The sequence below is a fragment of the Cyprinodon tularosa genome, unplaced genomic scaffold (assembly GCF_016077235.1).
Source record: "Cyprinodon tularosa strain WSP-4 unplaced genomic scaffold, ASM1607723v1 ctg322, whole genome shotgun sequence".
NCBI classification, from domain to species: domain Eukaryota; kingdom Metazoa; phylum Chordata; class Actinopteri; order Cyprinodontiformes; family Cyprinodontidae; genus Cyprinodon; species Cyprinodon tularosa.
In genome coordinates this window covers 150,935-175,156 of record NW_024039033.1, presented here as the reverse complement: position 1 = coordinate 175,156, position 24,222 = coordinate 150,935, and the positions used below count along the sequence as shown (strand labels likewise).

At 38.9% G+C, this 24,222-nt stretch overlaps 1 protein-coding gene across 2 annotated transcripts in view; it reads right to left on the bottom strand.

Annotated features, from left to right (window-relative positions):
• Positions 1 to 216: 216 nt before the first annotated feature.
• LOC119788640 (proto-oncogene tyrosine-protein kinase Src) overlaps positions 217 to 24,222 on the bottom strand; it is a 33,429-nt gene continuing 9,423 nt past the window's right edge. The window contains exons 2-13 of one of the 2 annotated variants that reach the window (XM_038293182.1): positions 21,300 to 21,581; positions 18,528 to 18,627; positions 16,886 to 16,903; positions 12,405 to 12,503; positions 12,103 to 12,206; positions 6,523 to 6,672; positions 6,280 to 6,435; positions 4,853 to 5,032; positions 4,642 to 4,718; positions 4,409 to 4,562; positions 4,170 to 4,301; positions 217 to 2,808 (exon numbers count right to left, since the gene is read on the bottom strand). In XM_038293182.1, the coding sequence (XP_038149110.1) occupies positions 2,600 to 2,808; positions 4,170 to 4,301; positions 4,409 to 4,562; positions 4,642 to 4,718; positions 4,853 to 5,032; positions 6,280 to 6,435; positions 6,523 to 6,672; positions 12,103 to 12,206; positions 12,405 to 12,503; positions 16,886 to 16,903; positions 18,528 to 18,627; positions 21,300 to 21,573 (1,653 nt within the window). In that variant the 5' untranslated portion in view covers positions 21,574 to 21,581 and the 3' untranslated portion in view covers positions 217 to 2,599. The remainder of the gene's footprint in view (positions 2,809 to 4,169; positions 4,302 to 4,408; positions 4,563 to 4,641; positions 4,719 to 4,852; positions 5,033 to 6,279; positions 6,436 to 6,522; positions 6,673 to 12,102; positions 12,207 to 12,404; positions 12,504 to 16,885; positions 16,904 to 18,527; positions 18,628 to 21,299; positions 21,582 to 24,222) is intronic. The other variant, XM_038293183.1, reaches the window with a different exon arrangement.

The window sequence follows — 24,222 nt, the reverse complement described above, 5'->3', positions numbered from 1 at the left end:
AAGGTTAAATCACTCAAGGTAGGCTTCCTCTTTATCACCATGCTGTGCTTTACTGGTTACGCTTTAAAAACCATCAGCTCTATTAGCAACGGAACAGATTTCGCCATCTTATTTGGAGCGACTTGTTAAACTTTCTCAGCATTTGACCTGCGAGCCAACTTGTTATGCACAAATGACTGCGTGCCGTCAGGTTCCACACACACCAGCACACACATCTTTATCAAAACACAGTTCAAATATAATTTATTGCACATTTAAAAGAACATAAAGTGGCACAATACCTATTTCAATCCTGTTACATAAAAACAAAAATAGATGAGAAGTCCTTACAAAACGCTCAAACTGTTTGTCATCGATCATGTTTTTGACTTTAGAACAAAACGCTCATAAAGTTGTAGTAATGCAAGAAAAACTGCATAGATTTATAAACCATTGAAGCAAATAATGAAGAAAAGGGGAAGAATGAGACACTATTTGAAATATATGGCACAGTTTGACCTCAGAGTTACTCATTCTTGTCACACGCCTGCTTACTTCCCCAAAGCTGCGGTGACTTAGTGGTGGCTCAGTGTCCACATCAACAGGGTAATTCCCATTCTAAAAAAAGAAAAGCGCAAATGTCACAGAGCGCCCTTACTCTTTTGTATTTACCTCAAGCCCAATTGTGATGTCGTTTTTTTAGTGAGAGATTTAAAAACTATAAAAAAAAAAACATTTATCAGCCCTGTTTGTAGTAATCTTAGTATATCACTAAGATTCGATAGGGTAGGCGTTTGTTAAAAGAAGTGAAATGGAAGAGAAGCTACACACAAAAAAAACATGATCGTCACAGTCATTTGATTAGGATATTTACATCTTTGACCTTATTATACGGTATAATTACTACCTGCACTGCCTGCCTGTGATTCATCAGTGAGGCAGGTCATTAATTTAGCCACAATGGAGACGGTGGTCTGCTTGTTGGTGGACGTCCATCTCTTATTGCTGCATGGTCCTTATCAACACTTCTAAAACATCTAACCAGCTCCTTCTACTTTCATGTGAAACGTGAGATGCCCACCTGCCTTTTGAATGTGAAAGATGGATTGCAAAAAGTGAACTTTATGAGCTACAATATGTACAAGAGTGACCCGGAAAAAAAAGAAAGAAAAGAAAAACGGTGGGGAAGGATTTGATGACCAGTGTATAAGAGTCTGTAAATGATCCCCGTGTCTCAGCTGAACCTTGAATGCACAGGATATACAGCATAAATCAAAACCAACCAACCGTCAAGAATAAAAGAGCAGAAAAACATGCTAATAATCATCAAAATGAACTCAAACAGTTTTATTAGGTTTACCTGATGAGAGGTTTACCACTTCTTTAGGGCTTCGAAGTTGCATATATTTTTTTAATGATGCAAGTTTAAAAAAATAACTCACTTAACTATTGTTCTGAATGTCAGTTTGCCAGCATATATATGTACATATGGATATTTGGCACAGAATACAAAGGACTTGTATTTGATATAACTGGTCTAATTGGTCATATCAGCCTTGACCACGACTATTTCATGGAAGTTACCGGCTTGATGTTTCTTCCTCATGCTAAAGTTGCCTAATGTGCCTGTGACATTAAACAGATTTGATCAGCGCTGTTTTTTTTGTTTATGTGCCTGTGACAGAGCTGTTTGCTTTCAACTAAGGTCTAACAAAACAATACGCATTCAGACAGAACCTGCATCAGAGTCGTTTTAATGGAGGTTTGGATTAAACACGATAAACAGGAGAAAAGGGCTTCAAATGAACTCATTTCAGCATCACAAACCCTGCCAGCTTCTCCTGGCTCTGCTTGATTGGGAGTTTACCAAATTTGTCTAGTGAAAAAAATATATAAATAAAGCAAAAAGCAGAAAGTTTGTCTTCCATTAAGCGCACACACATATACCTTTCAACGCAAAAGGCTGTCGGAATAAACTGAAAGAAAAAGATGCAGAGTGGAGTTTCAGAATTGAGACACGTTAAAGAAGCAGCACTTGAGAATACTGAAGAGATACTGAAAGTTGGAGAGAAAAAGCAAAAGTGCGGCAGAGAAGATATAGAGAAGGACTTAAGTTTGGCAGCTGAGCCGCAGCAGCAGCACTTTGTGTGGTGGAGAAGGGACTGGATTATGGTACAGAGAAGCAAGAGAGGAGGGAACTAGTTTACTCCAAACACATCTATTCCTTTCCCTTTTTCCTTCACACCCTGATGTTTGTTCTCTAAACTCTCACTCCATCTCTACGTCCTGATTTGGTTCCTCCCACATCCACTGCACCTCACATACAGTTTACCTGCAGGTCTCAGTCTGAGTCAGAATAACCAGCCACAGCTCGGATTGGAGGAGAACTTGGGTCAGCTGTGACTGATTCCAGAACTTAGATTATTTCATCTCGTTCTGGAACAGTTCCTGTGTGGAACACAGAGGGACTTCTGCAGCTTTTGGTCTCGGTTGGGTTTCCACTGAAGAAGTTCCTCACAGATTAGTTTCAGAGGCTCAGATCCTCCTCTGAGGTCGGTTAGTGCAGATCATTCAGTGCTGAGGCAACACTCCCCGCTCAGGCTCTGTACAGTACGTGGTTCTATAGGTTCTCCCCAGGCTGATACTGGGGTTCTGTTGAGGTGAAGTAGTCCTCTAGGAAGCCCTGCAGGTACTCAAATGTAGGCCTCTCCTCTGGATCCTTCCTCCAGCAGGAAAGCATGAGGTCATGCAGTGAAGTGGGACACTCTGCTGGACAAGGCATCCTGTAGCCACGCTCCACCTGATCCAGCACCTCTCTGTTAACCATACCTGCAAAGAGAAACAGAAAGTCACTTTTATACCTTCCTAAATACAGTAAAAACACAAAATTTAAACCCTTATAAAAGAAATATAAGGGAATCATTAAGTTAATCTATATTTAGTTAAAATCCTTTACTCTTTATTTCAATAAATTAGTTTGTCAGACAAGAAGAGGAGTCTGCAGTGGTTCCTAGAATCTCATAAATAGAATGAGAGGCAGATCTTTCAGTTATCAGTTTCCTCTCCTGTGGAACCAACTACCAGTTTTAGTCCATGAGGCAGACACCCTGTCTACTTTTAAGGCTAGGCTTAAAACTTTCCTTTTTGATAAAGCTTATAGTTAGAGTGGCTCAGGTTATCTTGTGCTATCTCTATAGTAATGCTGCTATAGGCTTAGACTGCTGGAGGACATAGGGACCCCTTTTTCATCATTCTCTCTATTCTACCACTGCAGAATCTAATCTCTAGCGTTCTGCTTTCTCTGCTTTTTCTCATTGTAGCTTCATCTGATCTGTTTCTGTTTGGCTGTGATACCACCCTGGAGAAAAGTATCAGCTGTGCTGCTATCAAAACCTTAGTTTATAGATGTATAAATTTGGCCTGTTTTTTAGTGTAGTCCTGTTTCTCTGACTGTGACTGGCTGGATGTGCTCTCTTCATCCTCAAAGCTCGTCTGTCTGGCTGTGTGTTTCCTAGACGGGGCACTTTTTACAGTGGACTTTTTTTTTTTTTGTAAAGTGCCTTGAGATGACTTGTGTTGTGAATTGGCGCTATAGAAATAAACTGAATTGAACTTTTGTATCTCTGCTTCTGTCTCCTTGAACCTCAGTCGGCCTCGGCAGATGGCCGCTCACACTGAGTCTGGTTCTGCTGGAGGTTTCTTCCTGTTAAAAGGGAGTTTTTCCTCTCCGCTGTCGCTACAAGCATGCTTAGTGTAAGGGATTGCCTTTGAATCAATTAGTCGATGCAATCAACTAGTTTTCCTTACATAGAAAACTCTGAATCAATTTGACTGTATTACCTGGTGAACTGTAAAGTGCCTTGAGATGACATGTGTTGTGAATTGGTGAATTGAATTGCAGTGTGGGAAAGCTAGCTAATGTGGGACAGTTTTCTTTCAGTGATGTCTTTGGTTCAAACTCTTGTCTGAGGTTTGTGAGTGGATTTTTCGTGCTCCCCCTCAGCAGGGCTGACCGTCAGGTATATTGATCTTTGGGTAGTGAGTGCATGTAGCGTGATTGATGATGTGTTCAGGGAAAACTCAGACTTTAGCCCAATGACTGCAGACTGTCCCCAAACACCTTGCAAGGATAAATGGACAATGATTGGATGTATGGACTAGAAGAGTTTCTTTCTAAAGCGAACACAAACCTGGGTAGGGAACTCTGCCTTTGGTTGCAAGCTCTGTTAGTAGAACCCCAAAGGACCAGACGTCTGACTTTATAGTGAAACGGCCGTACAGCGCAGCCTCTGGTGCGGTCCACTTGATTGGAAATTTGGCACCTAAAGAAAGAAGACGAACTCAAGTGTTGAACTTCCCCACTTGTAGCATATAGCACGTCATAGAAGAAAGAAACGTTTTGCTAATATTCCCTCTAGAAATGACTTACCCTGCCTTGCCGTGTACTCGTTGTCTTCAATCAGTCTAGCGAGACCAAAGTCGGCCACCTTACACACCAGATTGTCTCCTACCAGGATGTTGGCAGCACGCAGGTCTCTGTGGACGTAGTTCATCCTCTCTACGTAAGCCATACCTGCTGCAATCTGGGAGAACCAACAGGGTTTTACTCAGATTCCTCACACTAAGACACAGTAAATCATATGGATGTTTTTAGATGTTTACCTGAGCAGCCATGTCCACCAGCTGTGGCAGACGAAGCATCTTTCCAGCATCTCCTTTCAGGAAGTCTAGTAAGCTACCTGCAAACACAGAGGGAGACTAACTGCAAATAAGTTCATTTAAATTGACCATACGAATAACAAATATAATTTGTTTTCATGTGACCTTCAAGACTTAATAGCCTCCTATGGGTAGAATATCCTTCCTATGTTACCTTGACTCATATACTCCGTCACAATGTAGATGGGCTCCTCAGATACTACAGCGTACAGCTGGACCAGCTTCTCATGCCTCAGCTTCTTCATGACCTGTGCTTCCTGCAGAAAGGCCTCTGGAGACATCGTGCCCGGCTTCAAGGTCTTAATGGCTACCCGCGTTGTACCGTTCCATGTACCTGTCAAAGATACAAGAACTTCAATGCACTAAAGCACATTCTGCTCCTCTATGAGCTATACGGCCATTTGTTAGGATTGATCTGAATCATTCATTAATATGCTGTTAAACCCTAAAAATACCATGGTGGTTCAATGTAACATATGTTCACTCCATAAATGGTATAGTTCATCCTACCCATAGTATAATATTAGATCTATACAGTATAATTCAACTGCAGGGGTCTGCAACCTATGGCTCTTTGTAGCCTCTACAACTACTCTTAATAGTGGTTAAAAACTATAAAAGGACCAATTAGTGGTTTTGATTTCAGTACATTTACAAATGGAAGAATTCTTAGCAGCTTTAGCTGATTTTTAAAGAACATTTTAATATAATTTTGATAACAGAAAGACTTTAAAGACCCATAAATATGTTTTTAGGTCTACATTTGTCATTAGTTTGGAATGATTTCTTTTTTTAACATAAAATGTTCTGTGCTCTCTCTTTATGAAACATTTATTTTGTCCTAATTTTAACTCTTGAAAGCCATGAAAAGATAAAAACTTTAAACTAATCTGATTGCATGATTTAAATTGAAACTAAATTGGCTAAATAAGGATGACAGTTTTCTTATGGTTGAAGTTCATCTCATGTAGAATAGTTTAGGCATCTTGGAGTTTTGCTCACAATAAGTGATAATAGGATGGAGCAGAAAATGGAGAAACAGAGTAAGGCCTGGTCTAATGGGCCATGGTGCTTTTATCTGGCATGTTGGACAAAGAGGCAAGTAGAAAGTGAAGCTATTGATTTGTTGGTCCATTTTTATCCCACTAATCAACTTTGGTAACGACCAAAAGCACACAAACCAAATAAAAGAGGCTGAAGTCAGCTTACTTTGTAGTCTGGCTTGTCTCAGCCTTGTAGTATGGATGAGGAGCTTCTGCATTAGTGAGGAGCTCTACACCTAAAGAGGTAAAGTTGTGTGGTTTGGGCATCAGGATACCTCCTTGGAGCCTCCCTTTGGAAGTTTGCCAGGCCTATCTTATATAAAGGGGACCAGACACAGTAAAACTCTCCCTCTTCTTCCTAAAACTGCTGCAGGAGTGTCACATCTTGGCCTTTCTCCTAAACCTGCCGCCCCTGGGACCCAAACTCCGAAGAATGAAGGAAACAATTTAGTTCACAGCAGGGATGATAAAAATAAGTCAGGGACCCTCTTAGGTTGGATGTTTAAAGTAAATCTGATCTGACATGAGAGATTCCTACCCATCCAGACTTCTCCAAAGCAGCCCTGCCCCAGTTTAACATCCAAGCGAAGGGACTCTCGTGGAATCTCCCAGGCATCCCTGGCCAAACCCTGCGTCTGAGGCTTGGCCACTGGACACACATCCGTCAGAGCATGACACAACCCATCCGAGTGCTCTGATGGAAGAGAAACAGTAAAGAAAAAACAGATTAATGACAGGAGTGCTGTACAACATTAACTAGCAGCACTGTCTAAATACTCACTGCGGTAGTGGAAGACTAGTTGCTGCAAGCTGGTGAATTGGGTGCGAGAGGTGATGTAGAACCCGCCGCTATCCAGCTTCCTGATCTTGTAATGTTTAACATTGAGGCCTTTGGTGTTGTCATAATCCAGCACTGACAGGCAGTACGCCCCTGTGGGCAAGGCAAACACAGCAGACGGGGATAGATCAGAACAATAAAACCAGGCGGCTCTGAGGCGCCGTGACAGCTGCTCTGAGGAGTTTCCTAATATTTGTGCCAAAGAACTCCAGAATTCCAACATGTTGTCCAATCACATCTCTTGCCGTTATCCTTTCTAAGTCCAATGCACTCAAGTGGCCAACATCCAATATGCTTCACTGTATATGAAGGAAAATAAAAAATGCATATGTATACATTTATACTACTACATGTCTTCAAAACCAAAAATATACCATTTAGATTATATTGTTTATTATGAATAAAACATTATTAAACTGTATAACCAGACTATAAAAATCTCACATCACTAATCCAATTCTAAATTTTAAATGCATCAATTAAAACATGTGACTAAAAATGTAGGTAAACATACGATTCTTCCATACTATTCCCTTTTTTCACTTCCTTAACGGTTTTTTTCTTTCCAAAAAAGGGTGGAAAAACAAAAAATGTGCAAACATTATAATAAAAGCTGTCAGTGGATCAGAATCAGTGAAACCAAAGTTTAGTTGTAAAAACGATTTTACAGCCATGGTTTTCAGATTGGTGCAACAAACACTGAGGGTGGTTTAGTCGCCTTTTAGTGAAACTTTCGTAGCAATTTCCAAGGTTAGACATAGAAAGATGAGCTGTTCAGCTGTTTGCCTCAATTAGGAAACACTCCTTAATATGCAAAGGAAAAATGTAAAGAACTTTACCGAACCACAGCGAGTGTAGCACAAGTTGATGGACATTTTTACCTCTAAAGTCAGAACACGGAACCAGGGAATGACTCAAAACTAAACTCAACTTCTTCCTGTTGTTAGACCAGAAAAAAAGGAAAAAAAGAGCAAAAAGCTAAATATTGTATTGTGCCAACCTAATTCAACCAGCATTAAAAGAGGTACAGATAATGTGTTTAAACACTAAAGTAATAAGTCTCCTTTCTTAGGCCAAGTCAGAGCTGGTACAGTATAAAAGATGTAATACAGGAGATGTTTTATTCTGCTGCCATCAGATCTTTTTAAATGCACATTTTGTTAGCAGACTCACAACTAGAGGAGGGTGAATGTGGCTCAGCGCTTTCAAAATTCAGTCCACTCATTGTACATCCCCACTATCATGGGATTTCTTTTCCAGCTTGGAGCTTGATGTAAAAAATGAACGTAAACTTTAGCTTCATTCTTCAGCCACAATGAATCACCAATAAACAGACTTCTATTATTTTATTTCTTTTCAAAATAAGCATAGAAGCATCACATTATTACTACTACTCCGGTAGTAGTGCTACAAAAAAATGAAAAAACAAACTAATAGTTATGTTCTAATGGTTTGTCTTTTAAAAAAACATTTTAAAAGAAAAAGCTGCATTTTACAGAGAAACTCACTGCAAACACTTATCTTTCCGTGCATGAAGCTGTTGCAAAACTGGACAGCTCCTTCAGTGACAGACTGCTGCACCCTAAATGCACCAGGGAGCGTTATCACAGATCCTTCCTCCCAGAAGCTGTAAGACTCTATAACCATCACTGCTCCCAACAACCTCAATAAGTTGTTACATTCATGCCGAGTTTGCACAATTTCTTCTTTAATTAGTAAATAACCTGCTGCTGTCATTTTGCACATCTCTGATGTTGCTGCTATTTTCAAATATCCATTACTGAAAAAATGTAGCTGTGTATTGGTTATTTATTCTACAGATGCACAATTTACACTTTACAGTACAGTATTTTATTGTTTATGTTTTAACTCTTCACTATTATTATTCTTATGCACTTTTATAAAGGTCCACATTTGTGTGAACATTTTTTTTTTATCTTTTTGCTGCTGTAACACCAGAATTTCCCAATTGTGGGACAATTAAGGGCTATTCTATTCTATATTCCACATGCTAGTTTTTGTCCAAATGTAAAAAATGAACATTCACTTTAGCTTCATTCTTCAGCCACAATGAATCACCAATAAACAGACTTCTATTATTTTATTTCTTTTCAAAATAAGCATATAAGCATCACATTATTTGTCTACTACTCTGGTAGTACTTAGGACAAAAAGATGAAAAAACAAACTAATAGTTATGTTCTAATAGTTTGTCTTTTAAAAAACATTTTAAAAGAAAAAGCTTCATTTTACAGAGAAACTCACTGCAAAAACTTATCCTTCCAACCATCTACTTCTCATGAATCATGTTTCCTTTGAGTGGATGAAAACAAGAAGGATTGTTAATGATTAGGCTGCAATTAATTAGGGAAACACATCTCTTTTGAAGTGATAAGAGGATCTGATGCTAATGGACATAAAGGAGCCACTGAACCTCTTTTGGTTGACATAAAAAAGGACTCAAACAGGCTCTTATCATGGCTTCCACACGGAGACTTCTGGTACATTTTGTTTCATTAAGGAGCATCAAAAGCAGGGGAAGCAATTCAGCTGCATCCTACATTTACTTGGTCGATTCCTGTTTCTTAAACTAACAGTTATTCATCAGTAACACATGCTTATAAATCTAAACGGCACTGAACCAAATAATATTTTTGCATTAATTATATTTGTTACTTTAACAAGATCAAGGTTAATCATACGTCACCTGCCGACAAATATATAGAACAAACTGCAGCGTAAAACTTTTATTTTCCTTTAATCAGCTTTTTTCAGCTGATTAAAATCATATTTTCCTTTTGGTTAATTGGCTACATTTTTATGTTTCTATAACCTAAATATTTCAAAATATACTTTAAATCATCAATTATAAATCATTTTGGGGAAGATTTTAACTGGTCAAATGAATAAAAGATTATGTAAAATGATTGATTCGAAAAATGAATTGCCTTTGGATACGTGAAGTCTAAAGGAAAGCGGTTCCAGTGGGAAATGGAAAGGCAAAAAAAAGAAAGAGAAAAAAAGGATTGCTACTTATCTGGAGATTTGTTGACTGATCTTATCTCTTTCTCTGACAGAAAAAAAAATCTAGGGCAGATGAGTTACTCTTCCTAGTGTTTATCCACCCTGCTTACCACATGGCAGCTCTTCTCCACCAGCTCAACCCCTCACCTTCTGTTCTGACCAAACATGCTTTAATTCAACCCTTTCCTTGAGTGAAGCTTAAAGCTTTTTTTTTATTTTGAGCCACCCGAAACATATTGACTGTCCAAGTAGGTTATTATTCCCAAACAAATCTCTGATAAAGCTTAAATGATTGATCTCCATGTGCATCCGCAGCCTGTGTTTGCAGAGATCAGATTGTTGCTGCTGTCTCGACATGTCAGCAGCTTGCTCCAGCTCATCTCTGTCACACCGAGAACCAAACATTTGACAGCTAATACAGAACGTACCCTGAGGCAATGCATCTCCTGCCAGAGCTCCTCCTCTTCTCGATCCTTCTCTTTTTTTTTCTTGTTTTGCCCCTTCACAGTTCTACACTCTTCAAGCCTTTCTACCACTGTTCTTCTTCTTCTGTGTGTGTGTGACTTACAGCCTGGGGGAGTGGGGGGGGGCTGCCCCCTTCAAGGCTGACCTAGTTAAGGGTGAGTGATTCACCCCTATCCATTCACAGGTCCAACCCACAACACTCATTTTCTTTATCCTCCCAGACTTTCTCAAAAACAGCCCTTTTCCAGGTCCTTCTATCTCACAGAGGCTACATCCGACTACAGATTTGAAGACAAGGCAACATCTCAGTCATGAGCTTAGAAAACAAAGCTGCAGTAAGCCACAGGCTGAAAGAAAATAACTTCATTATGAGCTTCTGCCTCTTTTAAATGTCGTCCCTTAAGATTTACTCATATCAAAGTGATCGCAATCTGTTGGGAACTGTTGCCTCTTTTTCCACACAGTTTTAACCCGTGAGCTAACTTCTTCATAACCTAGATTTTAGATCTGATTTATTTAATTCTTTTTTTTTTTTGGAAAAGCTGCTATTACTGACTATGTATGCAAAGCATGATGATAACCAATCACTAGCCTTTCCCCGATTTTCAGGAGAACGTTAAGACAATCGGAGCTGGACTCATTCTTACTGTTAAAATTGTATTCCGCTCTGGATGTTCTCTCAGTGTGAAATAATGAGAGGGGCTTCAGGGCAGAGCTTGTGTTGAATGGTAGAGCGAGGGTATGATGTAAAAGGAAAAAAAGAAAAAAAAGGAAAGTTGAAAAGGTTACTCTGCATCATTATAAGCATTGTCAATAAGTGGAGAGTTTTAGTGCCGATACCAATACGTCATGCATTGGAATGGATAACGAACGCAGCAAAGCGAGAGGGAAGTCTGATAGAGGTCAGGAAGAAGGATGTAAAACAGGAGCTTGAGCAGCGCATGCGTGAAGAGACCTTTACCTAAAAAAATACATTGAAAAATTAGGAAAAAAAATAAAAAATAGTTGGAGCAGTGGCTTATCTGTACCTGATAAAAAGAGGCTGGATAAGCTGATCAGAAAGGCCAGCTCTGTGACTGGAGGTCCTCTGGGCTCAGTGCAGGAGGCGGGAAACAAAATGATCCTAACTAAATGAACATCTCTGTTGGATAATGTCTCCCACCCCATGCATGAAGCTGTTGCAGAACTGGACAGACTGCTGCACCCTAAATTCACCAGGGAGCGTTATCACAGATCCTTCCTCCCAGCAGCTGGAAGACACTATAACCACCACTGTTCCCAAAAACCTCAATAAGTTGTTACATTCATTCTGAGTTTGCACAATTTCTACCGTAATCAGTTAAATAACCTGCTGCTGTCATTTTGCACATCTCTGATGTTGCTGCTATTTTCAAATTTTCGTTACTGAAAAAATGTCCGTAGCTGTTTTTTGGTTATTTATTTATTCTACAGATGCACAGTTTACACTTTACAGTACAGCATTTTATTGTTTATCTTTTAACTCTTCACTATCATGTTATTCTTATACACTTTTCTAAGGTCCACATTTGTGTGACCATTTTCTTTTAATCTTTTTGCAGCTGTAACACCAGAATTTCCCCATTGTGGGACAATTAAGGGATTTTCTATTCTATATTCTACATGCTAGTTTTTGTCCAATTCCACAATTAGCAGGTATTTAATTCAGAGACTTACTACTTGGCTTAAAAATGTAACTTTTTATTACATGATAATGACACAACAACAACAACACAGAAGGAAGGAATATATTGCTCCATTTCTAGACTAAACCCCCTGATGGTCAGCTTTACCTTAATGAGATTTCAAATGTAGCATTAAGCTATAAGCAGTTATTTTATTTTTTTTAATGGCATTTGGCTTGTAACATGCTCTAAATTGGACAGTATAACTGAACACGTCTGATTTATGACACCATTATGAGTCTCTGCAGATGAAGCCATTAGCCCTAATCCTGATGATGGATCTTAATGAACACTGTAGCCACTGAAGCAAATCAAGCGCCTGCCCTCTCACCTTTAGTCGTCTCGCTCTCCCTCACCAGGAAGGTTCCTCGTCGGTTCTGCGGGTTCAGAAGGAGCCTCTCAGAATCACGTCGAGTGATTTTCCCAAAATACCACCTGCCGAAGTCGGTCAAAGAAAAGGAAGATCAGAGGGAAGTCCAGCTGAGCTGCTGAAAAGAACAGCAGGAGCTCCACATGTACCTATAAAATACTATTAGAATCATTTCAACTGCATACATGGCAACGGTACGCAGTCATAACTATACAGTATATAACAGCAATCAAGTAACATGTAGATATAACGTAAGGAAATACTCTTCAGCTTGGATGGAGTCGGATGGAGCCACATAGTTGCTGGGGATGTAGCCACTCTCTCCTGTGGTGAGCGACCGGGCGAGCCACCAGTCCCCTTCTCTATGGAGAGAGGAGAGAAAAAAAATATAAAAAGAGGCAGAGTGGACAACAAACAATTTTTGTTTTCTTTAAAGTGGATATTTTACAGAGGATTTTTTTTAAAATATATTTTGAAGAAGAAAAACTGTGTTATGGCACAAAAGTAGTAGATTTTCTTCCGCCACAATGTTTTCCTGCTCTTTCCCCATCTAAGTTTTACCATTTATGTTGTTTTGTTTAAGATGATTTAGTGTTGCAGCGTCTGAGCGGTGGTATTATACCCACCTGCTCACAGCATGGCTAGTGTCAGTAAACTGATGTATGATGAGTTATAATAAAACCCTCCTTTTAAATCATCACTTCCTCCAAGCGAAAACAAAAATATACACATTTGTTGTGTTTTTTTGTGTAGTTTGCTAAAAAAAAAAATACTTTAATTCTCAAAGTGATATATATATATATATATATATTCTTTTTTTTTTTTTTTTTTATTTATTCACTGCACCTGAAACTATGCCAATCGGTTCCAATAAAAGCTAATATAGAAAAGAATGTGCAGAGTTAAATAACAGCATAGAGTAGTTTCTTTACTTGAGATAAATTTCCTGTTAGACATTAACAACTCCCCTCTGTTGGTATATAAAAACATCACTAAGCTCATGGGTAGATTTCCATCCCATTATTCCATAAACAGCCTGGGTTAGCATTTTAAAATCAGAAAAGTTTGTTAGGTGTTCTGGGTGAGTGTTCGTCACAGAAACCAACTCCTATCATACCAGACTTGTATTATTTTCATGAAGGACATTTGGGGCATCAGTAATGTACCACAAATGTACAAATACCACTTCCACCTTATAGCATACTTTATTACAATACAGCAAATTTTACATAACTGACATTAAGAAGTGAATGATTGAGATATGGAAGAAAAATGAAATTAGGTTTTTGATAACATTTAAAAATCAAAGCCTGAAAGGTGTGGTGTGCATTTGCATCAAGTATGCCTTCCCTGTTCTTTGTAGAACCACCTTGAGTCGTAGTTTCAGGTCCTCTGGGATATGTCTCTACCAGCTTTGCACTCACAGAGAGAGATAACCTCACTCCCACGTGTCTTTGTAAAAAAAGCTTAAGATAAGATTGCCTTTGACAGAAACTATTCATCCATCCTTCAAATCAGGGATTCTCCATTGGCTCGATACCATTTGCTCGATACTCAAATTCTTCAACATGAATATGGTACCAAAGACATACATCAAGACTAGAGATGCACCAATCTGATATTAATATCTGCGTCTATCCTGATGTAGAAGACAATTCTAGATCCGTTTTTTTTTTAAAGATACGCCCAATCTGTAGGGATATTCAGTCTATTTAAATACCACATTTACAGGTGCTGGTCATAAAATTAGAATATCATGAAAAAGTAGATTGATTTCAGTAATTCCATTTAAAAAGTGAAACTTGTATATTATATTCATACATTACATACTGTACAAACTCATATATTTCAGATGTTTATTTTGTTTAATTTTGATGATTACAAATGACAACAAATGAAAATCTCAAATTCATCATATCAGAAAATTAGAATATTGTGAAAAGGTTCAAAATTGATGGCCCCTGGTGCCACACTCTAATCAGCTAATTAACTCAAACCACCTGCAAAAGCCTTTAAATGGTCTTTCAGTCTAGTTCTATAGGCTACACAATCATGGGGAAGACTGCTGACTTGACAGTTGTCCAAAAGACGACCATCGACACCTTGCACAAGGAGGGCAAGACACAAAAGGTCATCGCTAAAGAGGCTGGCTGTTCACAGAGCTCAGTGTCCAAGCACATTAATAGAGAGGCGAAGGGAAGGAAAAGATGTGGTCGAAAAAAGTGTACAAGCAAGAGAGATAACCGCACCCTGGAGAGGATTGTGAAACAAAACCCATTCAAAAATGTGGGGGAGATTCACAAAGAGTGGACTGCAGCTGGAGTGAGTGCTTCAAGAACCACCACACACAGACGTATGAAAGACATGGGTTTCTGCTGTCGCATTCCTTGTGTCAAGCCACTCTTGAACCACAGACAGCGTCAGAAGCGTCTTGCCTGGGCTAAAGAGAAACAGGACTGGACTGCTGGTGAGTGGTCCAAAGTCATGTTCTCTGATGAAAGTAAATTTTGCATTTCCTTTGGAAATCAAGGTCCCAGAGTCTGGAGGAAAAGAAGAGAGGCACTTCATCCACGTTGCTTGAAGTCCAGTGTAAAGTTTCCACAGTCAGTGATGGTTTGGGGTGCCATGTCATCTGCTGGTGTTGGTCCATTGTGTTTTCTGAGGTCCAGGGTCAACGCAGCCACATACCAGGAAGTTTTAGAGCACTTCATGCTTCCTGCAGCTGACCAACTTTTTGGAGATGCAGATTTCATTTTCCAACAGGACTTGGCACCTGCACACAGTGCCAAAGCTACCAGTACCTGGTTGAAGGACCATGGTATCCCTGCTCTTAATTGGCCAGCAAACTCTCCTGACCTTAACCCCATAGAAAATCTATGGGGTATTGTGAAGAAGAAGATGCAATACACCAGACCCAACAATTCAGAAGAGCTAAAAGCCACTATTAGAGCAACCTGGGCTATCATAACACCTGAGCAGTGCCACAGACTGATCGACTCCATGCCACGCCGCATTGCTGCAGTAATACAGGCCAAAGGAGGCCCAACTAAATACTGAGTGCTGTACATGCTCATACTTTTCATGTTCATACTTTTCAGTTGGCCAACATTTCTATAAATCCTTTGTTTTTATTGGTCTTCAGTAATATTCTAATTTTCTGATATGATGAATTTGAGATTTTCATTTGTTGTCATTTGTAATCATCAAAATTAAACAAAATAAACATCTGAAATATATGAGTTTGTATGTAATGTATGAATATAATATACAAGTTTCACTTTTTAAATGGAATTACTGAAATCAATCTACTTTTTCATGATATTCTAATTTTATGACCAGCACCTGTAAGTTGGGTTAAAAAGCTCTTGAACGGCTAAAAAGTTTGTCCATTTTTTAACATCTTTCTTTGTCAATTTGAACCCTTACACTTGCATCTTTGTCTTCAGAATGAAATTTGTCCTGTTTGCACAATCTACTGTTTTTTTTTTTTTACCTTTATTAAACTCAATCTGCCTTTTCGGATATATACATGCCTACATTTATACATATTAAAAGTAACAGCCTCTTAAAATGTTTTAAATCAAAATGAGCAGTAATGGTAATAGCATTAAAGCAAACGTAGCTATGACATCAGAAAGCTATAAGGATCTGCAGATACCCTAATCCAAGTATCAGCCTTGGAAGTGATTTTTTGAATGGGTGCATCCAAAGCTAAAACAGCTGACATTTCTACCACCTGGGTCCGGCTCAGTTTTTGCCTCACCTTCAATGTAATCCTCTCCTTAATGGCTCTAATTTAAAAATTTAGTTCTTTTAAATTGACCACTGGGGTTTTGTCTAACTCTCCAGTTAATATTAGTCTTTTGACCCTTTGAGCTTTAATTCCAAAAATGCATCTCGTTGGATTTTTAAATTTTCCTAATTTCTCAGATGTTTGGGATGTTGTTAAATGACCCAAACTCACTTTTGCACAACTTTATTTCTGATTTACCTGGTGTTCTTTGTTTCAAAGATGCATTTGTTCACCGTTGTTCTACAAACAACCTCTGAAGCCTTCAAAAATCATATTATTACTTAAATTAAATTATAAGTGGTTCACTAATTTGGAAATTTGTAGAACTGGGTGTTTTTCTATGGCTATACACATTTCTCTGACACCGTTTTACCCATTTTTGTGTAAATATATGATCATTATCAACAGAAAATATATATTATCCAGAACTCCTCAGTATTCTGGGGGTGCAGGCAGAGGAAAGGATTTAGCCTCTCAACCTCTCAAGGCCAAGCTAAGCAAGGTTGGTGGTCTAGTCAATCTCTTTTTAAAGGTTAGATAGGAGTAAAATTTAAATCCAGGCTTTTTTTCCCTGGTTCGTCATTTCAAATTTGTTAAAAAACCCATTAGAGTCAAATACTAATATAGAGTGATTACATTTTTTGAACCATATCACAGCCCTATAGTGAAAAACTGTTTACATAAGGAGCTTGAACCACACCAATTCCCTCAGAGTGTTGAGTTAACCTTAACCCAGGTAACCTTTATTCTGCTTTACATAAAAAAAAGTGGAACTGTTGCTTTAATTTCAGAGGCATTAATTACATTCAAAAGCAAGCAACACCACAAACCTCTTCTAGGTGTGATTTCAGGTAGAATTCTGTGGTATAACCAAGAGACTATTCGTTTCAATCCATGCACTAGCAAATAAAGAACTACAAAAGAAAGGTTGCACGAGGCAACAGTACTGACCTGAAGCTGTACTTTTTCCTAGAAGAAACCATGAAGCATGAGAAAGGAAGAGAGAAGGAGAGATAACAGACACAGCAGACGCATCAAAACAGAGCAAAGAGACACGGCAAGGCGAGCAGCACGGCACAGAGGAGGGAGGGGGAGCAGAGGGGGCCATGCTGCAGGACTGCTTTGTGGGGCTGTTTTAATATCCATTTTATTCCGGGATGTCAGTTTAAATCCGAAGAACTAAAAAGAAAACAAAAAAACCTAAACAGAAATAATTTACCAATTGTTCTATAAATAAACCCTTTAAAGTCTGTTTTTTGGTTGACAGCCCAACGATGCAGTTCCAGATGACAGAAGACTTTACAGCCTTTTAGCACAAAAGGTAAAAGATTTTAGTATTTAATCACCCATTAAGGATTAGAATTCGACTGATAGATGTTTTTTAAGGCTGATGCCAATAATTATAGGTCTAACTAATCTGAACTGAATATGTTTTGCTGATTTTTGGGGCCAGATTCTTGAAGCTGACATTGCTTTTTCTTCCTTCGGTTATATATTGAAAATGAAACAATGGCAATAAATGTTAAGACTCACAATTTAAACAAAAATAAAACATGAACAAATTGAATAATAGATTGCAAATGGAGGGATTGGCAATCCATGTACTTGTGTGACTCACACATACATCAGCAAATGCTTGAACTTATCAGTCGTTGCAAGATAAAAAAAAACAAAAAAAAACAGCCAATATTGGACAAAAATATCGGTCACTCGACATATCGGTCTACCTCTAATAGAGATTTTTTGCAACCTATATATTTGTTATCTACCTACTTAAATATTTACTCTGTTCCTTCCGTGTTGGCTTAACAACTTAAGAGTTTGATAAGAGCCAGAAGGCACAAGTTTCAGGTCTAATCGGTACCAAAGAAAAGAAGTCAAGCCTGCATCTCAGCATGACACGCTCTCTTTGACGAGACTAAAAGATTACGAGGATGGCAGCGGCCCAAATGGAAGGAGAACGCGTCAACGAAACGCTCATCTCCTTCGCTTGTGTAAACAGATGGGAGGGTTTTGCTCCACTGTTCTCAGCTCCAACCCTTCACTGTGGCCGTCACTGTTCATGTAAAAACAATCTACTAAGCACATCTACTTTAACATGTAACATTTATTTTTTGTCATAGGAGCTTTAACTGGATGCCTGAAGATCTTAGCAGTACCAATGTTTAATAGCAGAAGAATTAGTGAGGGAAATGCAAGCTTCAAAGATCAAAATCTGAATTTCATAGTTTGCAGAACACTAGTTTATTCAGTTTGCTGAGCAATGTGTCATAAACTGTCTGGCTCACTGTTGGAGTCTACCTTAGGATAGTGTGTGTAATTATGTGTAATAGTACACACCCAGCATAAGGAGGTGAGGATTGGAGTCAGGAATCTCATTTAGTGGCCAGAAATCAGTAGCAGAGGAAATCATTCAAATGACAGACTAGACAAATGTGTTCAGTTACTGTAATGATTATTCCCGGTGTAATTCGCCCTGAATATGTCACAGACGTTCTGTTAAACATCAGCTAACTGAGACAGCTGGTGTAAAAGAGGAATATCGAGTCCGTAGGAGAGTGAAGAACTGATGGAAACGGGTAGAGATTCTTACGTGTTGTTAACAATCTGCAGCCGGTCGCCTTTCCTGAAGGTCAGGTCACTCACCGTCCGCGACTCGTAGTCGTACAGCGCCACAAATGTAGTGACGCCTCCTGCAAGAAACCAGGAATACAGACATATTTATTTAAACAGGACTATAATTAAAAACTCAACAAATAACAGGGTGCTTCCTCCTGACACGCATAGCAGAGACCTCACCTTGAATGAGTTTTTTTTTTTAGGTTTTGTGAGCTAAAAAACACTTTCCCAGGGTTTATTAATAAATACTGATATCCATACATCCTTTGACCAATTTCCCCTGAAAGACAACCAGATAACAAGGTTTTAAATATTTGAGAAGAATATTGTGCATATTGGCTTCAACATTAAACCTTTACCCTTCAGCAAATCATTGATTGGCTCATTAGATGCATGACAGGATGTATTAGTTAGGAAAATTGCTGCTGATACATCAGCAGGGTATTTTCTCTGCATGAAGCAACATTAACCCAACCATCTGGCTGGTCCAGACAGCTTGAACATCACTAGGTAAATACAGGACACTGAGGCACAGAGACAAGCTTTAAGTCAATCTAATGAGGAGTACACTGCAAAAAAAAAGGTTCATCTTAAAAATGCAGCTATTTTAGGTAAGTCACTTTTACCTAAAATAGCTGCATTTGGATTGAAGAGGTAAGTGAGACACTTTGCCAATCGAACAAGACAATTTATATTTAAAACAAGACAAAACAATTTAATTTTTTTATTTCAAGTTCATATTATCTAATTATCTGATTTTAAGAGTAAAAATACTCATTCCATTGGCAGATTATTTACCTACTCAAATTAAGGGTAAATACACTTAATTTAAGAAATGTTGAATTAAATCTGGGTTGTTTTTGCAGTGAAGACTAAAGAGCTTTTAAGTACTTGTTTGCTTTATTTATAAAGGACAATCTTAATTTATCTTAATGAGCGGTTATTGGAATAGGTTAAAACGTTTCTGATTTTATCAAGTTAGATTTTTGTTGCCCCTATTTTTAAAATGAAGCTCTAGGACTGGAACAGTGGGGAAAATACAGCATTGATAATAAAGCAACTTTGACTTTCCCTAATTATGCTGCTGTATGCAGGTAATTATTTATCTGGACACAAAGGCTGCTGACGCCTTCCTGTTGCTTCACAAGCTTCTTTCTCCGCTTAAAATAAATATAAAAAGGCATACAGGCTTTATTTCTTGGTTCTACTACGATTTTTCTGTGCTTTCGATATGATATGATTGCTGCCTGAAGAGATACGAGTACACTCTATAACACTAAATGGTCGTGGGTTCAAATACCAGTCAGAGTGTTTCTAAATTGGGTTATCTGCATGCATCTGTGGGCTCTTACTGAGTATTAGTGTTGACTCCATCCGATAACGGATACTGGTACGATATCAGCCAAAAGAAAATATCGGAGTATATCAGCTTGCATCTAGAAGCAAGCAGATAGTAAAACTCTGCTTCTGTTAAAAGTTAATGTAACACATTGGTTAAAGGAACTAGAGGCAGGATGAGGAAATGAGGCTCAGGAGTGACATGACTGGGTAACTGCAGCCACCAGCCAAGATGGGATGGGCACACGCAGGATTGCTTCATGGACCGGCCGCATTCACAGCCCTGCACAGCTGATGGTGCAACACCAATTACTACAAGACCACCGTACATATTTTATCACAGCAACAAGCAACATGTTAAGTAACGACGTAACTAAGTAATGTTTATTTTAGTTTTCTTCTTCTAGTCCTATTACTTCTAAAACAACCGTGACTTCCTGTATCAAAGCTGTTGGGGGTGCGCATGCAGTGCCAACGGACGTCCCATCTGTAGGACTGTGTGGGAAATTCGGTCCCTGAATTGCAGTGTATTATGTAATTAAACGTAATGAAGAGGTAATCTGTCCGGTTGGTTTATTTTGGTTTCTAACACTAAATCACCCGCATTAGCATAAAAGAAAAGACAAGCATGTGTATTATTTTAAGATTCCTGCCCCCAGTTCCTTTACTGATAAATGGGTGAGTAGTTTTCATACAGTCTGTTGTTGACTATTGTTCTCCATTTGATTATTATTGCTTGATCTAACCCCTTCTAATAATCCATGCTACAAAACAAGCAATTAAATTATGTGTGATGGGTACCGATACTGTATTGGGTTAATATTGGTAATCGGTCAATACTCAAAGATGCAATATTGGTATTGTAAGGGAAATTAAAAAATTGCATTGGGACACCCCCACTGGGCATCTCTGCTTTTTCTCACAGTCCATAATTTATGTAAGGTTAAAATGTCTATCTAAGATAATGGGTGAGTGTGTGTGCGTGTTTTTTTTTCTTTTTTCCATGTTGACCTGTGATAAATTGGAGCAACCTGTAAGGCATCTGCCTCCCCCTCACCCAGTCACTGCTGGAGATGCACTCCAGTCCCTCTGCTTAACTGTCAACGATTTTAACTTTTCGGAGAGAAAAAATCTTATCTTACCTTTATTAGAACTTAACATAAAAAAATACAACTTCTCTGCAACCTATATAATTTAAACCCAAGATATACAGAGCAGAAAACAGCTTCAAAAGATGTTAGGTTGCTTGAAATGTTTGTCTCTCTTAATGCACAATCCATAAATGTTCAGAATATTTCCGTGCACTGAGGACTTCATGAACCTTGACTGAATAAGTGCCAGGCGGTCCATTACAACAGTTGCATAACACAGAAAACCAAACGTGTCAAAATGTCATGCACTTTCCTACCTGACAGAGGTCCTCTCTGAGGAGATGTAACAGTTCCTGTGTGGTCCACACCTCCGAAGAGAGCTAGTTCCGGGGTATTTGTTGGGGCATGCTGATGCTGCCCCTGGTACCCCCGCCTTCCTGTGCCGACGGCGGGGCTTCTATTGGGGGTCTGGGTCTGCTGAGTGGGGCCCAGGTGGTGGAAGTGTCCGCTGTCTGAGCCTGTGCCTATAGTACCATCCAGGCTCATGGAGCGCTGGCCCGGCTCCTTGGGCTTGCTTTTGCCCGCCCCCATGTGCAGACCTAGGACGAAAATCCAGCAATGAGCAAAGCGGCAACATTTAAAGCCCGAAGTTGTCAAATGGGTCTTGAACTTGTCATTTAGAGCTACTTAATTACTTCAAAACAAAACAGGGTTATTCATAATAGTGTTACCACCAACATATCCACTAAAATTCAAACAAAATTGCATTAAATATTATTTCAAACCTGTATCTTTAAGAAAGAGAGCCAACCCTTTGGGAGGATAACTCATATGTGTATAAACCAATTGTCACATTCAGTCCAGCGCCTGCAATCCACCATTTTACATCCCAGGATGGACAATTTAAAACGCACACATACAATGTTGAAGGTTATTCCCATCAGATTACATCTAGTCTGAATCAATATCCATCAACAAGGCAAACACAGCGGTAAACAAAACGAGCCACGAGGCCCAGCGCTAAAGCCGGTGGGACGACAACGACAGAAACATGTCCAACACTTCTTTTCTGTCCTGATAAAAGCAACAAGTCAAGAGTGTGCTGTCATCAGGAGGGCACAGGCAAACAAGTTCACAAAAGTGTATGCACAGAAAGTTGGAGTGACTCGCTCACACACCGGCTCCATTCCTCCCCTTCAGGCAGGAGCGGTGACTCACTGTGAGACCAGCTATTTCAGACCGGCTGAAACAAGACAGTCACACACACATGAAACAGCCTGGTTCCTTTGTGAATCCCAGCACTCTCAGTTCCAGACAGAGTGGATTCATATGCGTAGGTGTGTGTGTGTGTGTGCGTGTGGATTAGCAGCTGTTCTGTGGCCTCTGGGAAACAAGGCTCAACTGCACACCAACACCCCCAGCACAGTTGTGTCTCACATCCTTTTGTCCAACACATGCACGCAGCCTGGTGAGACTTTCCAACACACAGCGTCTGACAGACAGGACAGAAAAGGGTTATTAACAGACATGGAGGAAGGAACTGACTGTGGCTCTAAAAAGAACGTGTAGGTGGTTTTTACGTACTGCGCGGACAGCTGAGGCTTAGTGGGTGTTTCAAGTGTGATGTGTGAGCATAACATAATTACACAGGTATGGGGAATCTCAAAGACATGGGCAGGCTCCCACTGAGAAGACGTGGGAGTGGGTAAGCTTCTCTAGCAAATGTGCATGCAACTTCTGAGAAAAATAAAAAACACTTTGGCCCAACCTCTCAAAGGTCGTAATCCAGTACACTTTATGTTGATCTATCTAAAAGCATCAGATGAAGTAGAATGAAGGGAAGCAAAGTTTTAACAGTAGCATCACAAGCAAACGGTCGTCTCAATTAAATCCGATTATAAATTAAAAAGTTCTTAGAACTGTTCTATAAGTGCAATGTTTACTCTACAAACTACATTGGCATTTCATGCAAAACATGCATAATGTAGGCTGGACAGCTGAAAGCATTGGCAGGGCCTGATACAAGTTATGGGATAGGCTTTCTTTACCTATTCCAGGCATTTTGAGCTTTATTGGGTCAACTTAAACTCCAAGAACTGGCAGTCAAGCCATTATATGGGTTAGGCTTAAGAGGTTTGCTCTGTTTTAAGGCAAAATTGGAACAAAAATAAAGAGGAAAAGATGTTATGCAACAATGAAATATCAAGCCCCTACTCTACGCTGGGCCCTTAAAAACACAATTGGTTGCCTTCTCCTTAGGCGGCCATGAATGTGGCTCATAACTTCATTAACACCCTCAAGTGGTTAAATAATGTTTAGGAGAATAAATCAGAAAAAAAGGTTAGTCAGGCGCTCCAAGCATACAGCATGAAGAGGTGAGTGAACCTTCATGAAAATACCCAGATGCATGACATGAATTAACATTATCAGGTTATTGGCTATATTTGTTTGGCAGTTACAGAAATAATATGAGGTCGCTTTATGCAAAATGTATGAGAACACAGATTGGGAGCACTTCTTTAATCAATGTACTTCCGTTGGCGAATTAAAAGCCTCCAATAAAAAACTAGAAAAAATGAGGATTTAGTAGGATCAGTGTAATGCTGCCGACATATTACTTTTAAGACAGAATTAAAGATAGTTAATGCTGAAGTATTATGAATCTAAATATGTGCATCTTGATACAATAAGCAATAACTAAACAAGTATATACATTTTAATCTTATAGATCTTTCCTTTTTTCCAATTACTTCAACTTGGAAAACAATACAAGTCAAAGCTAATTTTGAAATTACCTTCTGATGAATCAAATGTTTCGTTAAAACTCTCTCCGAGTAGCAACAATAAGAACAAGTCAGTAAACTGGAGAATGCAATTAGCCATTTTCCTTACAGCTGCTGCGGCCTAAGGGTGAGGTCTACGCAGTCCATACAACTTTTTTGGCAACCATCGAAAACTGCAATTGGACTTTAGAAACCTTTTTAAAAACGGAACAGAGTACATATATTTTCATTAACCAAGCTCCACAGAAAGACAATACAAAGTCTTTTAATACGGCAATTAGGGCTGCAACTAACGATAAGTTTGCAAATAAATTAATCTGTCGACTATTTCTTCAATTAATCGATTAATCATAGAATAGTCAAAGATTCCTTAAAGATTTTTTACGAAAAAAAACCCCAGGTGAATCAGAAACATTTTATTTCATTTTTTATCTTAAATGCAAAATTTTTATATATT